This window comes from Vipera berus, assembly GCF_964194415.1.
Source record: "Vipera berus genome assembly, chromosome: W".
Classification (NCBI taxonomy): domain Eukaryota; kingdom Metazoa; phylum Chordata; class Lepidosauria; order Squamata; family Viperidae; genus Vipera; species Vipera berus.
In genome coordinates, this window is record NC_138210.1 from 65489520 (window position 1) to 65505761 (window position 16242).

The following is a 16242-nucleotide window of genomic DNA, read 5'->3' on the forward strand; positions in this document are numbered from 1 at the left end:
TGGACGGTATCTCTTTACTCTCCTACCATCCGGTAGGAGATAATAGGAATATAGCCAGCCGTACCAACAGGCTGAAAAATAGCTTTTATCCGTGGGCTGTTAGGCTTTTAAATGGGACATAATCTTATGCAGAATTGACTTGGGAGGCCAGTGTGTGGTGTAGTTGGTTAACATAGTGTGGTGGGATGGAGGGTTTGTTGTCACTGTGTGTTGGGGGGAGAGAGCACAGAGGGAGGCTCAGGTAATCTCAATGTACACATGTTGTACTTTGACAATAAAGGTTTATTATTATTATTATTATAAAGAACTCTGCTCTCCATAGTACTCTCTGAATTTGGTTGTTTCCTTGTTACCCGAACTAGGTAACATCTAGTCTAGCACTAGTGATATTACGTAGTTTGGGTAATGAAATGCCTGCAAGAAAACAGCCCAGCTCAGAGAGCACCAAGGACCTCTCATTTCCACCCCGAGCTACAAATATTCTTCTTTACTGAGAATTTCCTTCCCAACCCTAGAATTTCTAGTTTGTGTGTACAAACAGAACAACAACTCACCACTCCCACGGATGGTAGCATGTACTCATTTTCAAACTGGTCAGCTTTTGAAATCCAATTTGCTCGTCTTTATTTCTCTCCCCATTCAGTGTGTGCATGCTGGGGAATCGTTCCCTCTCCCAGCACCATATTCAGACATGTGCCAAGACCAAGGAGTATGGTAACCTCACCATACCCACGTTCCTGTGGACACGCTTTTGCAACCATAGCAGGCTCCTCAATGCCTCTTGCGACGAGTATTTCCAACACAACAATGTCACTGTTATCCAAGGAATTCCAGGACTAGCCAGTGGTGTTATTGCTGGTGAGAAAGGGTTTACTTTTGTTCTTTGGCAAAAGTGTTCTTTGTTTTTTTTCTCTGTTGCTCTTCAAGTCCTTTCTTATTGCAGCAGTGACCGTGAAGTTTCTTTGGGACACTTCTCAGCCTAATAGTTAAGAAGATTGTGGGATGGGGGGGGGCACTTTAAATAAATGATGGGGTGAGGGTGGTGGTGAGGGTGATGGTGATGATGGTGTCGTAATTGCAGAGAATCTTTGGAGCAGCTACCTGACGAAAGGTGAAATACTTGAGAAGCCGTCTTTGCGCTCGGTTGATGGGGGAGGCACTCTGAACCAGCAGTACGTCCTGTCTGATATCACCACTTCTTTTACCCTTCTTGTGGGCATATTTTTCCCTTCTGTCACTGGTAAGTGCCCGTGTTGCTCGAGCTCTCCATTCAGTGTGGCTTCAAAACCAAGCCATATTAGAAGGGTAGATTAGTTAGCTGTGAGGCCTGCATTTGGACACCTGAAGATTTCAACTGCAGTTTCTCAACTTTGGTAAAAGGAGCTTGATCTTGGCCGGATTAAGACCAGCAAAGGGGCGAGATTCAGATTTATTGTGCCTTTTTCCCCCACGTTTTCCCTGCTAAGCTTGTAAGCCACCCTGAGTCTTCGGAGAAGGGCGGGATATAAATGGAATTAAAATAAATAAATAAATAAATAAGTTGAACCAACTCTGCTTAACTCAGTTAATGTTTAATTTTATCGAAGCAATGGTTCCTTTGCCAAAAGCTTTACATAAAATACCAGTCAGCACTGTTCCTCATTATTACTTTATTCAGTCACATAAATGTACATTCCAGAAATATACCAACTCTTTGTTTAAATGGTATTGTTTTCATAGGAATCATGGCTGGGTCCAATCGTTCAGGGGACCTAAAGGATGCCCAGAAATCTATTCCCATCGGTACCATCCTGGCTATTCTCACCACCTCCTTTGTGTGTATCCTTTGCAAGCAGCTGGAGGCACCTCCAGACAACCCGCCTCCTTGCATTCCATTCCTTCTAAAATCAGTTTAATAGGAAATGGAGTTTGGCAAGGGCTACTTTGCATAGTTTTAGAATCATTTTGACACAAGCCTGGACATGTTTACCTATTTGTGAATCTGGAGCTTGCAGAGAACTAGCAAACATTTTCTGTTGCTCTTTTAGGCAAGTGTCTGGGTAGAGCAGAGTTTCCCAACTTTAAAATATCTGGATTTCAACTGGTAGGATTCCTGAGCCAGCATGCTGGCTGGGGAATTAGGTCAAGCCCAAGCATCTTAAAAGTTGTTAAGGCTGAGAAACACTGATGTAGAGATAGCTGTCAGAAGATCATCTTCCTCTTGGATAACGTTCATCATTCTTGACCAAAGAGAATGTCTTGTTTTATGTTCTGGAATTTGGACCCCTTTAATAATGCCAGTGTGCTGCTTTAACAAATCCCAGATGTTTGGGGGCACATTGAACCCAGAATCCTCTCTAGTGAGGATGACGGCTTTGTTGCCTTGAAATTATGTTTCCTCATCCACAGATACAAAGCTACTGGCAAGGAAATATATCAAAGCTGTTTACAGTTTCAGCCCTGTAGTTCATCTTGCCCTGATACCAGGACCGTGCCTTTGCTTGGCAGATTCCTGGCTGGAATATGTTAGGATTAATAAGCAAGAGAAGAGAACTGACTTGATACAGTTACTTACGTGAAGACTAGCTGTTCATTTTTACTACATTGTTCTTTGCACAAAATTAACTTTGACTCTTGCCACATTAGATCTTAGCAACGTAGTGCTGTTTGGGGCATGTGTGGAAGGCGTTGTACTCAGGGACAAGTAAGTAGTAGTACCTTGGCTTTCTTTTAATTTTATAATTTTCCATTAGTAGACACTGCTTGTATATTTTTCTGGGTGCATGTTGTGTTGGCTATAAAGAGCCATGGTGGCGCAAAGAGCTGTGGTAGTGCAGTGCTTAGAATGCAGTATTGCAGACTAACTCTGCATTTCCTCTGCCAGGAGTTCGATCCTGACCAGCTTAAGGTTGACTCAGCCTTCCATCCTTCCGAGGTCGGTCAAATGAGGACCCAAATTGTTGGGAGCAATAGGCTGACCCTGTAAACCGCTTAGAGAGAGCTGTAAAGCACTGTGAAGCATAAGTCTAAGTGCTATTGCTATTGTTATAAAGTTCCTTTGTGGTCAACATCTGGAATGTTAGATACATGCTTCTTTTTTTAAGCTGGATATTTGTGATTAAAGTTAGTTTGGAGTATCGGTTAAGGCATCAGGATAGAGACCAGGAGTTAGATCTACCTTAGGCACAAAACCAGCAGGGTGACCTTGGGCTAGTCCCACACTCAACCTTAGGAAGCAGACAAAATCAAATCACGTATGAAAAATATTGCCAGGAAAACTCCAGAGATCAGGTAGTTGCCAGTACTCAAAGGCAGGTGTGTGTGTGCATACACATAAATTGTGATTAGCATTTTATTTTGCTTCTGTTCCATGGCTTGGATCTAGTTAGAATGCAATTATATATCTATTTTACTAGGAATTAAGTCGCATTGAAGTTGCTTTAAATACTATTTGATAAATAGCAACGATGAAGAAGGATCCTCATCCTTCTATCCTCCTTATGAACTTTCCAGATACATTAGGATAATCTCTGTGTGAGAGAAGTTACTCGACTAGATGGGCTTTTTGGACCTGATCCAGCAGATCTCTTCTTACATATAGGAGCGTGCACTATGAATTGTATTATTTCCACTGGAATCCAAAGATTTTTGCAATCAGTGTGTATGGAGCCATCCATATAGTAGAACATATAATTTCTTTTTCTAGCTTGCTTCAGGTGCACTTCTGAAGCCTTAAGGATTCCATTTAACAATGCTCATTGTTGTGTCTATCCAATAGATTTGGCGACACAGTAAAGAGGAACCTGGTGGTGGGGACACTCTCCTGGCCGTCCCCTTGGGTCATTGTCATTGGTTCGTTCTTCTCCACATGTGGAGCTGGCCTGCAGAGCCTCACAGGTGCACCCCGACTACTGCAGGCTATAGCAAAGGACAACATTATACCCTTCCTGCGGGTGAGTGGACCTATTCTGCTTTCAGATAGGGAATATCTAAGGGTTAAACCATACTCTCTCTGGCTTCTCTCACACATGCATTCATTTTAGATTTTTGGCCATGGTAAAGCTAATGGGGAGCCCACCTGGGCTTTGCTTCTGACAGCGGGCATAGCAGAACTTGGGATATTGATTGCCTCCTTGGACATGGTAGCCCCTATCCTCTCCATGTAAGTGCCATCTTTCTCGTGGGTTGGGGGTCCCAAGGAAACACACGTTACTGACACCACCAGATGCTTTTCTAGGTTCTTCCTGATGTGTTACCTCTTTGTCAACCTAGCCTGTGCCTTACAAACCCTACTACGCACCCCTAATTGGAGACCACGCTTCCGGTACTACCATTGGTAAGAACGTTCTTCTACCTAATTGTTGAAAAGGGAGGGGGCACAAATAGTAGATGCAGAAGACGAACAAGGTGGGGGAATTTAGACACCTAATTCCTACCGTGTTTCCCCCAAAATAAGACCGGATCTTATATTAATTTTTGCTCCAAAAGACGCAGTAGGGCTTATTTTACAGTTAGGGCTTATATTTGGGGAAATACGGTACTAAATGCATCTGTCTGGCTGACAGTCTTAACTGGGGCTTATTTTTGGGGTGGGGGTTATATTACAAGTGTCCTGAAAAATCATGCTAGGGCTTATTTTCCAGTTGGGTCTTAGTTTTGGGGAAACACGGTATATATAGGCCAGTAGTCTACAGATTATATGTAAGAGGGCAATGAGGGTCAATAAAATCTGAGTTGCTAATATTCTCTTTGGTTAATTCTAGCTCCCATGGTCTTTAGGAAGCTATGTTGTGTGTACCCTTCTCCTTCCAATTTCTCTCCCCATAGGATACTCTCCTTCATGGGCATGAGTATCTGTGTGGCGCTCATGTTCATCTCTTCCTGGTATTATGCAATTATTGCAATGGTGATAGCTGGCATGATCTACAAATATATTGAATATCATGGGTGAGTGTCCCTGAACTGTTTTGGATTCGTTCTGTGTGGCGTCTGCTCAGTGAGGATTTCTTGCAGTTAGATTTAACTCCCTCCCAAACCCTGATCCTAATCCTGCCCTAACTTAATGATAAGCAGCTGGATTCTGCAGGGTCGCCTGAATACATTTTTGCTCTGCCTGCAACAATTCTGGAAAGGATAAGTCTTTTTTGTGACATGCTTGTTTGACCAAACTCTGCTTCCCTTGCAGGGCTGAGAAAGAATGGGGAGATGGCATCCGTGGCTTGTCTCTGAGTGCAGCCCGTTTTGCTTTGCTGCGCCTTGAGGAAGGGCCACCCCACACCAAAAACTGGAGGTAGGGAACTTCCTGACTGCTTTTGGACTCTTGTTGTCTCCACATGGGACAGTGCTGCATAGAAAATGCACATTCAAATTCAGAATAGAGGTGGAAGGGACCTCGGAGGTCTTCTAGCCTAACTTCCCCGCTCAAGCAGGAGACTCCGTTTCAAAAGTGACTGTCCAGTCTCTTCTTAAAAACCTCCAGTGATGAAGGACCCACAACTTCTCAAGGCAAGCTGTTCCACAGGTTAATTGTTCTCACTGTTAGGAAGTTTCTCCTTAATTCCAGGTTGCTTCTCTCCTTGGTTTAGTTTCCATCCCTTGTTTCTTGTCCTGCCTTCTGGCGCTTTGGAAAATAAGGTGACCCTCTCCTCTTCTTTGTGGCAGCCCCTGAAATACTTGGAATACTGCTATCATGTCACCCTTAGTCCTTCTTTTCTCTAGACTAGTAAAGGTAAAGGTAAAGGTTCCCCCGCACATGTGTGCTAGTCGTTTCCGACTCTAGGGGCCGGTGCTCATCTCCGTTTCAAAGCCGAAGAGCCAGCGTTTGTCCGAGGACGTCTCCGTGGTCATGTGGCCGGCATGACTAGACGCCAAAGGCGCACGGAACACTGTTACCTTCCCACCGTAGTGGTCCCTATTTTTCTACTTGCCTTTTTCCGTGCTTTCGAACTGCTAGGTTGGCAGAAGCTGGGACGAGTAACAGGCGCTCACTCTGTTACGCGGCACTCGGGATTCGACCCGCCAAACTGCCGACCTTCTGATCGACAAGCTCAGCGTCCTAACCCACTGAGCCACTGGCCATACCCAAATCCTGCAATTGTCCTTCATATGGTTTAGCCTCCAGGCTTTTAATCATCTTAGTTGCTCTTCTCTGAACTTTTTCTAAAGTCTCAACAACTTTTTTGTAAATGCGTTGACCAAAACTGGATGCAGTATTCCAGGTGTGGTCTTATTAAGGTTTTATAAAACGGAATACTTACACGTGCAGATTAACATGCATTATTTGCTGCGATATAAATTCTTAATGTCTCTGTGATGTTGGGCAAAAGTCTAAATTCATCTGCTCCTTCATCTTACATACCGTGTGTTGGGCTTCCATTTCTCCCCTAGGCCACAACTGTTGGTGTTGCTAAAATTGGATGAGGATCTACATGTGAAGCATCCACATCTGCTCACCTTTGCTTCTCAGCTGAAAGCTGGCAAAGGACTCACTATTGTAGGCTCGGTCATGGTGGGCAACTTCCTGGAGACTTACAGCGAAGCACTGGCTGCTGAACAGGTGAGACTTCGTGGAAGTGCATTTCAGTTGAGTGGGTGCCACCGATTAAGATAGGAGGCTACAAAAAGGGCAGCTGTCAGTATGAAGCAGAGCTTTTGGATAATTGGAGACAAGAAAAATAGGGAAATAGTTGATATTTAATCTTTCTGTTTGTTCAGCGATGTGTCTTCTCCAGCTAGCATGTGTCTTCCAAAGGTTCAGGAACGAAGGTGCCTTTTTCATTCGGGCTACCTGAAATCTTTTAACTGGATATATAGTGAGGATTTGAATCCTTTGCATACGAAACAGATGCTTTGAACTGAGTAACGAATCACTTCTTATAAGAACTTGCTTTGCAAAGTCCTAAAACTGAATTTTTTGGGGAACAAGTTCCAATACGTAACCAACACAAACCAAATGCTAAATTAAGGTAGGTAAAGGTAAAGGTTCCTCTGCACATGCGTGCTAGTCGTTTTCGACTCTAGGGGCCGGTGCTCATCTCCATTTCAAAGCCAAAGAAGCCAGCGCTTGTCCGAGGACGTCTCTGTGGTCATGTGGCCGGCATGACTAGACGCCAAAGGCGCACAGAACGCTGTTACCTTCCCACCGTAGTGGTCCCTATTTTTCTACTTGCATTTTTACGTGCTTTCGAACTGCTGGGTTGGCAGAAGCTGGGACAAGTAACAGTAACAATTAAGGTAGACATACATTTTATATTAAAAGGTGTACATAAGCGAACTAGCTTCTACTGCTGCTCTCTTATCTTAGTATGGTTTTCCCATAAGGGAATCTGGTTTCAAAGATGGTTGGAAAAAAATGTTTTAGAGCGCTATGATAGGTAAGGCAGTCACTCGTTGTGTTTTTGTTAAGCCGGGTTTTCCAAGCTTGCCAGAGTAATCTGAAATGGGATTTTTAGCATGAAGCATAAACTAGAATGTTGTGTTTTGTCAACCTGGGTTTTATGTGTTGGATGGTGCCTGTTCTGTACCAGCCTGCTACCGGCCCTGCAGAAAAGGCAGGGACAACCCCTTTTACAAGAAGGCAAGAGGCTGGAACTAAGCCTGCCAAATTTATGGATACAAAAGCAAACAGAACAAGACACGAACCATGAAACAGGAGCTATTCAAGCGGTTGCCTTCAGCAAACCAGCCCTCCCACGCATTCCCCTTTTATACAGTTCAGGGCGTGGCTTCTCTCTGCCTCCTTCCGAGGTGCCCCATTGCCTTCCTCTGTTTACTTTTGATTGACTGCCTCCTGCGTTGGGCGTCCTTGAACAGGGCCAGCTGTGGGTCATCTTCATCCACGCTGTCAGGCTCACACAGCTGGGTCTGCGTCGTGACCAGGTGGGAGGGGCCTGGCTGAGGGCTCTCATCAGCAAGCTCTCCAACCCCCTCAGCAACCTCTCCAACACCCCCCTCCTCCTCCTCCTCTGAGTCGTTCGACCCAACTGCTGAACCCACAGGCTGACCCTGAATCACAACAGTGCCATCATAAGGTCAACAGGAATTTATCTGCTTCCACCATGAAGCTGTTGCTTTGTCTTGTGATTGTATCTGGCCCAAACCCAAATATGAAAATAAGAGATTGCTTGTGTCAGGACAAGCAATCTCTGAGATATATTGATTCAGTTTATATTATAGTATTAGTAGCATCTAATAGTCTACAGGTAATCCTTAACTTACAACCACAATTGAGCCCAAAATTTCTGTTTCTAAGCGAGACAGTTGTTAGTGAATTTTGCCCCATTTTACAATCTTTCTTACCATAGTTGTTAAGTGAATCACTGCAGATGCTAAATTAGTAGCACGGTTGTTAAGTGAATGTGGATTCCCCCATTGACTTTGCTTTGATCACATGACCCTGCACATTGCAACCATCATAAATATAAACTAGTTACCCGGCATCCAAATTTTGATCACGTGACCATGGGGATGCTGCCACGGTCGTGTGAAAAATGGTCATCAGTCCCTTTTTTCAGTGTGGTTGTAACTGAATGGTCACTAAGCAAACCGTTGTAAGTCAAGGGTTACCTGTACATTACAGATTTTTGCTCTTCTTCAGAATGAAATCATCAGATAATCCATTTCCAGAAATGAGCATCTGTTTCCTTAAGGGTCCTGCTGCAAACTGTGTAATGCAGGGGCCCCCAGTCTTTTGGGCCTCAAGGGCCAGTTCTACGGAGAGAGTTTTTTCCATGGACCGGGGTGTGGTTTCGCATGCTGCCTGCATCCCGCAGATGGGTCTTTGCTTGTTTGCGTGGCCCAATTTCTGGCATGCCGCAGACCGGTGCCGGTCTATGGACCGGGGATTGGGGAATGAATGATCCTATCCACACATTATGTTCAAGTCTGAAGGACCATCTTTAGATGCAAATCATCATAGCTCTACATTACACTGAAGTTTCCTGTTTGCAATGCCGAGTAGCTTTCTGCAGCGTGACCTTTAAGCAGCTTTATGTTATTTCAGACCATCAAACATCTAATGGAGGCAGAACGTGTGAAAGGTTTCTGCCAGATCGTGGTGGCTGCCAAGGTGCGGGAGGGCATCTCCCACCTCATTCAGTCTTGCGGACTGGGTGGTATGAAGCACAACACCGTGGTGATGGGCTGGCCGAACGCCTGGCGTCAGAGTGAGGATGCCCGTGCTTGGAAGACTTTTATTGGTACGGTTTCCCTACGGGGCAAGATCCTTGGGGCAAGAGGTCAGAAGAGTCAACTGAACATAATTGCATGAGTTCCTCTTCCTGTTCTCCAGGCACTGTCCGCGTGACTACAGCTGCCCGGCTGGCCTTGCTCGTGGCAAAGAATGTGGCTTTTTTCCCAAGCAACGCGGAGCCCTTTTCCGAGGGCAACATTGATGTCTGGTGGATTGTGCATGATGGAGGGATGTTGATGCTCCTCCCCTTCCTTCTCAAGCAGCACAAGGTGGTAATGGGCGGGCATTGCTGAGATACAGAGTAGACATTAAAGTGATAAGTGGAGTTGCTGATTCCCCTTCTCCTTGCTTCAAAGGTGTGGCGTAAATGCAAAATCCGCATCTTTACAGTAGCCCAACTGGAGGACAATAGCATACAGATGAAGAAGGATCTGGCCACCTTCCTGTATCACCTACGTATTGAGGCAGAGGTGGAAGTGGTAGAAATGGTGAGTGACACAATACTGTGGGGATTAGAAACATTTCTTAACCGTAGCAATAGCACTTAGACTTATATACCACTTCACAGTGCTTTACAGCCTTCTCGAAGTGGTTTACAGAGTCAGCATATTGCCCCCAACAGTCTGGGTCCTCATTTTACTGACCTTGGAAGGATGGAAGGCTGAGTCAACCTTGAGCAGGTCAGGATCGAACTGCCAAAATGCTGGCAGACAGCAGAAATAGTCTGCAATACTGCATTCTAACCACTCTGCCACTACGGCTCCATCTAATAGATAGAGACATATCTAATGGGGAAAGAAGAGACATATGCAATGGATATAAACATATCCAATAAGGATAAAGGGATTGGAGATATACAGGTAGTCCTTGATTCACAACCATAATTGAGCCCAAAATTTCTGTTGCTAAGTGAGACATTTGTTATGGGAGTTTTGTCCCATTTTATGACCTTCCTTTTCACTATTGTTAAGGGAATCACTGCAGTTGTTAAGGTAGTAACATGGTTGTTAAGTGAATCTGGCTTCCCCATTGACTTTGCTTGTCAGAAGGTTGCAAAAGGTGATCACATGACTCCAGGACACTGCAACCATCATAAATATGAATCAGTTGCCAAGCCTCCAAATTTTGATCACACGACCATAGGCCTGCTGTAATGGTCGTTAAAGTGTGAAAAAGGGTCATAAGTCACATTTTCAGTGCCATCGTAACTTTTTATGGTCACTAACTGAATTGTTGTAAGTCAAGTGCTACCTGTACCTAGCGGACAGAGACATATTTAATTGGGAAAAGGGATTAGAAACACATCTAATGGATAGAGATATATCCTATGAGGAAAAAGGGATTAGGGATATATCTAATGTACAGAGATATATTTAATGGGACAGAAGGGTTTAGAGACATATCTAATAGAAGCCACCTTCATACTCATTCCTGGTTTTTTTTAGCATTGCCCACTGCCTGTCCCCAAATTGACTTCTTTCACCACACGTTGTTGTTGTTGTTGTTAGTTTGAAGTCGTGTCCAACCCATCGCGACCCTATGGACAATGTTCCTCCAGGCCTTCCTGTCCTCTACCATCTTCTGGAGTCCATTTAAGCTCACACCTACTGCTTCAGTGACTCCATCCAGCCACCTCATTCTCTGTCGTCCCCTTCTTCTCTTGCCCTCAACCTTTCCCAGCATTATGTTCTTCTCCAGTGAGTCCTTCCTTCTCATTAGGTTACCAAAGTATTTGAGTTTTAGCTTCAGGATCTGGCCTTCTAAAGAGCAGTCAGGGTTGATCTCCTCTAGGATTGACCGGTTTGATCGCCTTGCAGTCCAAGGGACTCGCAGGAGTCTTCTCCAGCACCATAGTTCAAAGGCTTCAATTCTTTGGTGCTCAGCCTTTCTTATGGTCCAGCTTTCACTGCCATACATTGCAACTGGGAAGACCATAGCCTTGACTATACGCACTTTTGTTGACAGGGTGATGTCTCTGCTTTTTAGTGTGCTGTCTAGATTTGCCATGGCTTTCCTCCCAAGGAGCAAGCGTCTTTTAATTTCTTGGCTACAGTCCCCCATCTGCAGTGATTTTGGAGCCCAGGAAAATAAAATCTGTCACTACCTCCATTTCTTCCCCATCTATTTGCCAGGAATTGAGAGGGCCGGATGCCATGATCTTGGTTTTCTTAATGTTTAGTTTCAACCCACGTTTTGCACTCTCCTTCTTCACTCGCAACAAGAGGCTCTTTAGTTCCTCTTCACTTTCTGCCATTAGAGTGATATCATTTGCATATCTTAGGTTGTTGATGTTTCTTCCGGTAATCTTAATTCCAACTTTTGATTCATCTAGCCCTGCCTTTCTCATGATGTGCTCTGCATATAAGTTAAATAGGCAAGGCGACAGTATACAGCCTTGCTGGACTCCTTTCCCAATTTTGAACCAATCAGTGGTTCCGTGTCCAGTTCTCACTGTTGCTTCTTGGCCCGCATATAGGTTTCTCAAGAGACAAATAAGATGGTCTGGTATGCCCATCTCTTTAAGGACTTGCCACAGTTTGTTATGATCCACACAATCAAAGGCTTTAGCATATAGTCAATGAAGCACAAGTAGATGTTTTTCTGGAACTCTCTAGCTTTCTCCATGATCCAGCGTATGTTAGCAATTTGATCTCTAGTTCCTCTGCCTCTTCGAAATCCTGCCTGTACTTCTGGTAGTTCTCGATCCACATACTGCTGAAGTCTAGCTTGTAGAATTTTAAGCATAACTTAGAGAAATGAGTGCAATGGTGCGATAGTTTGAACATTCTTTGGCACTGCCTTTCTTTGGAATTGGAATGTAAACTGATCTTTTCCAATCCTGTGGCCACTGTTGAGTTTTCCAAATTTGCTGGCAAATTGAGTGTAGCACTTTTACTGCATCGTCTTTTAAGATTTTGAATAGCTCAGCTGGAATACTGTCACCTCCACTAGCTTTGTTGTTGCTCAGCTTTTCTAAGGCCCACTTCACTTCACATTCTAGGATGTCTGGCTCGAGGTCAGTGACCACCCCATTATGATTATCAGGGACGTTAAGCTCATTCTTGTATAGTTCTTCTGTGTAATTTTGCCACCTCTTCTTAATCTCTTCTACCTCTGTTAGGTCCCTGCCATTTTGGTCCTTTATCATGCCCATTTTTGCATGAAACGTTCCTTTCATCTCTCCAATTTTCTTGAAAAGATCTCTGGTCCTCCCTATTCTATTGTTTTCTTCTATTTCTTTGCATTGTTCATTTAAGAAGGCATTCTTATCTCTTCTAGCTATTCTTTGGAATTCTGCATTTAATTGGGCATATCTTTCTTTTTCTCCCTTGCCTTTCGCTTCCCTCCTTTCCTCAGCTATTTGCAAAGCTTCCTCAGACAGCCATTTTGCTTTCTTGCATTTCTTTTTCTTTGGGATGGTTTTGGTTGCTACCTGTTGTACAATGTTGCGAACCTCTGTCCATAGTTCTTTAGGCAATCTGTCTATCAGATCTAATTCCTTAAATCTATTTGTCACCTCTACTGTATATTGAACAGGGATATGATTTAATTCATACCTGACTGGCCTAGCGCTTTTCCCTACTTTCTTTAATTTAAGCCTAAACTTTGCAACAAGAAGCTCATGGTCTGAGCCACAGTCAGCTCCTGGCCTTGTTTTTACTGACTGTATAGAGCTTCTCCATCTTTGGCTGCAGAGCATATAGTCAATCTGATTTCTGTGTTGACCGTCTGGTGATGTCCCTGTGTAGAGCCGTCTCTTGGGTTGTTGGAAAAGAGTGTTTGCTATGACCATCGTATTCTCTTGACAAAATTCTATCAGCCTGTGCCCTGCTTCATTTTGTACTCCAAGGCCAAATTTGCCTGTTATTCCAGTTATCTTTTGGCTTCCTACTTTAGCATTCCAATCCCCCATGATGATAAGGACATCATTTTTGGGTGTTAGTTCTATAAGGTGCTGTAGGGCTTCATAGAACCGGTCAATTTCATCCTCTTCAGCACCGGTGGTTGGGGCATAGACTTGGACTACTGTGATATTGAATGGTTTGCCTTGGATTCGAACTGAGATCATTCTGTCATTTTGAGGATTGTATCCCAGTATTGCTTTTCCTACTCTTTTATTGACTATGAAGGCTACTCCATTTCTTCTGAGGGATTCTTGCCCGCAGTAGTATACCTGATGGTCATCTGAATTAAATTCACCCATTCCTGTCCATTTTAGTTCGCTGATACCTAAGATGTCGATGTTCAGTCTTGTCATCTCTTGTTTGACCACGTCCAGCTTTCCTTGATTCATGGATCTTACATTCCAGGTTCCTATGGAGAAAAAATCTTTACAGCATCGGACTTTCCTTTCACCACCAGACATATCCACAGCTGAGCGTCCTTTCGGCTTTGGCCCAGTCGCTTCATTCTTTCTGGCGCTTCTAGTACTAGCCCTCTGTTCTTCCCCGGTAGCATATTGGATGCCTTCTGACCTGAGGGGCTCATCTTCCAGCGTCATATCATTTTGCCTTTTGGTACTGTCCATAGGGTTTTCATGGCAAAGATACTGGAGTGGGTTGCCATTTCCTTCTCCAGTGGATCACGTTTTGTCAGAACTCTCTGCTATGACCTTTCCGTCTTGGGTGGCCCTGCACGGCATAGCTCATAGCTTCATTGAATTACGCAAGCCCCTTCGCCACAACAAGGCAGTAATCCATGAAGGGGTTCACCACGGGAATGAGGATCAAAAACAGATGTTTAAAAAAATATGGAAATAGGCTGGCTAATCTTATTTTACCTAGAATGCCTGTAGACATGCCTATTCCTAGAGAAGTCCTATGCAGATGTGCCATTGGTTGAAATCTGGCAAAAGTTTATGAGTGAAGGAAGAATGTTGGAACATAGCCAGAGGCTGGGAAGGTTTCCAGTATCAGCTGTCCCTTCTTTTCCCTTGCAGCACGACAGTGACATCTCTGCCTACACATATGAGCGCACTTTGATGATGGAGCAACGTTCCCAGATGTTGCGCCAAATGCGTCTCTCTAAAACAGAACGAGAACGTGAGGTGAACCGGGCTGAAACAAAGGTGGGAGAAAATAGGTTGAAAAGAGCAGCCGATTTCGGTTTCCTTTTCACTAAAGCGTCAGTGATGCCACCCTTATAGGCCCAGCTTGTGAAAGACAGGAACTCAATGTTGCGGCTGACCAGCATTGGCTCAGATGATGATGAAGAGACGGAGACCTACCAGGAGAAGGTGCACATGACCTGGACCAAGGACAAATATATGGCTTCTCATGGACACAAACTCAAGACCCTGGAGGGTTTCCAAGATCTGCTCAATATGCGTCCGTAAGATGTCAATTCCTGGGTTATTTCTAATATATACTTCTACTGTCATTAAACTCTTCCTAATTAACGTATTTTTCGGACCATAAGACGCACCGGACCATAAGACACACCCAGTTTTTAGAGCAGGAAAACAAGAAAAAAAATTCTCCTTCTCTCTCTCTCCCTCTCTCTTTCTCTCCCTCCCTCTCCCATTGTTCCTTCCTTCCTTCCTTCCTTCCTTCCTTCCTTCCTTCCTTCCTTCCTTCCTTCCTTCCTTCCTTCCTTCCTTCCTTCCCTCTTTGTCCTTCCCTCTCTGCATTAGAGCAGTACCCGCGGAGGCGGCCCTGCAGCCCGGCTTTCTCTTGCAGAAAGCAAGCTGAAACGGAGTGAGGAGATTGCCAGAAATGCGAATCGGCCGATCTCGCACTCCTGGCAATCTCCTCACTCCGTTTCAGCCTGCTTTCTCTTGTAGCAAGGGAAGCTGAAACCGAGCGAGGGAGAGTGCAGGAGCGTGAGATCGGCGTTTCTCAGCACGTGCCGATTCGTGCTCCACTTGCAGAGGTTGGGGCTGGCCATACGGATCACCTTCGGACCATAAGACGCACCCTCGTTTCCCCCCCCCCACTTTTGGGGGAAAAAAGTGCGTCTTATGGTCCGAAAAATACGGTAGTTGTCCACCATTCTGCTTCCAAACTCTTCTTGGAAAGTGATACACAACCTAACCTAACCTAACCGTAACTCTGATCTTACCACTGTTCATCTATTCTAAGTGATTTGTTTTGCTTTTTCCACCGTAGATCCCATTATTTCCCACAAGTAATGCTCTCCATCTTCAACACCTACCCGAGTTCTTCCTTTATTTATTTCTTATGGCCTTAGTACATAACACCATTAGTGCACAATATTCACAAAATCAGCATACAAGATGTGTATCAAAATATGAAAAAAACTAGTACAGGGAATTATTTTAAAAACACACAATATGAATGATGGCTAGAATTATGAATAAAATTAAATTATGTACGAGCAGTTAGTAGAGTGACTAAGCCTATGGCTGGATATCTAGATCATTTAGCCATTGGGACAGAAGAACCCCCAAAATGGTGTAGTTCTTGCAGGAATCCTGGGAAACTTCTGAGGGGTCATTTCGTTGCAATATGATATAAAGTTTGCAGGACGTTCCCGGGTCACAGTATAATCAACCAACCCCCATTTGAATTTCCAATATTGGCACCTGCCGTGGTTGGTCTGTATTCGGTTGAACGTTGTCCAACTGTTTTTCCTTGGAAGATCAAAACTGGAGGGGCATTGTAGTGGATCAGACATCAAGTTAAACAGATCTGGCTTAGAAGTTGCCCCTTAGAAATTCTTGCTATTACTTTGTTTGCTTTTTTGCAATGACTGTTCTTTTAGGAAGGACCCGTGCTTGTCTCTCTAATCCATGAATACCTTATTTGCTCACCAGCCAATCCTAGGCTGCAGATTAGATATCCTGGTAAAGCTTGCTGTATGGATACATTTTGTATGGGCCCCGGTCTTGCTAATATTCTTTTTCCTACCCCCAACTTAGGGATCAGTCTAACGTGCGGCGTATGCACACGGCTGTTAAGCTCAATGAAGTTATTGTCAACAAGTCCCACGAGGCCAAGCTTGTGCTGCTTAACATGCCTGGGCCACCACGAAACCCCGAAGGTGATGAAAATTGTATCCTTTTCTCCTGGGCACAGGAAGGAGTGGAGATGGCTGTGTTGTGTTGTTCCTTT

The 16242-nt window shown here is 44.3% G+C and overlaps 1 protein-coding gene across 7 annotated transcripts in view; it reads left to right on the forward strand.

The window, feature by feature from the left end:
* The window catches only part of LOC308676560 (solute carrier family 12 member 6), a 68038-nt gene that overhangs the window by 50153 nt on the left and 1643 nt on the right, over positions 1-16242 (forward strand). For 5 of the 7 annotated variants that reach the window (XM_081342428.1, XM_081342431.1, XM_081342429.1 and 2 more), the window contains 16 exons: positions 644-858; positions 1082-1240; positions 1720-1818; positions 2626-2683; positions 3758-3932; positions 4023-4141; positions 4217-4315; positions 4807-4926; positions 5165-5269; positions 6367-6535; positions 8981-9176; positions 9269-9438; positions 9526-9657; positions 14109-14237; positions 14316-14500; positions 16050-16183. In XM_081342428.1, the coding sequence (XP_081198554.1) occupies positions 644-858; positions 1082-1240; positions 1720-1818; positions 2626-2683; positions 3758-3932; positions 4023-4141; positions 4217-4315; positions 4807-4926; positions 5165-5269; positions 6367-6535; positions 8981-9176; positions 9269-9438; positions 9526-9657; positions 14109-14237; positions 14316-14500; positions 16050-16183 (2264 nt within the window). The remainder of the gene's footprint in view (positions 1-643; positions 859-1081; positions 1241-1719; positions 1819-2625; positions 2684-3757; positions 3933-4022; positions 4142-4216; positions 4316-4806; positions 4927-5164; positions 5270-6366; positions 6536-8980; positions 9177-9268; positions 9439-9525; positions 9658-14108; positions 14238-14315; positions 14501-16049; positions 16184-16242) is intronic. The other 2 variants (XM_081342430.1, XM_081342432.1) reach the window with 1 other exon arrangement.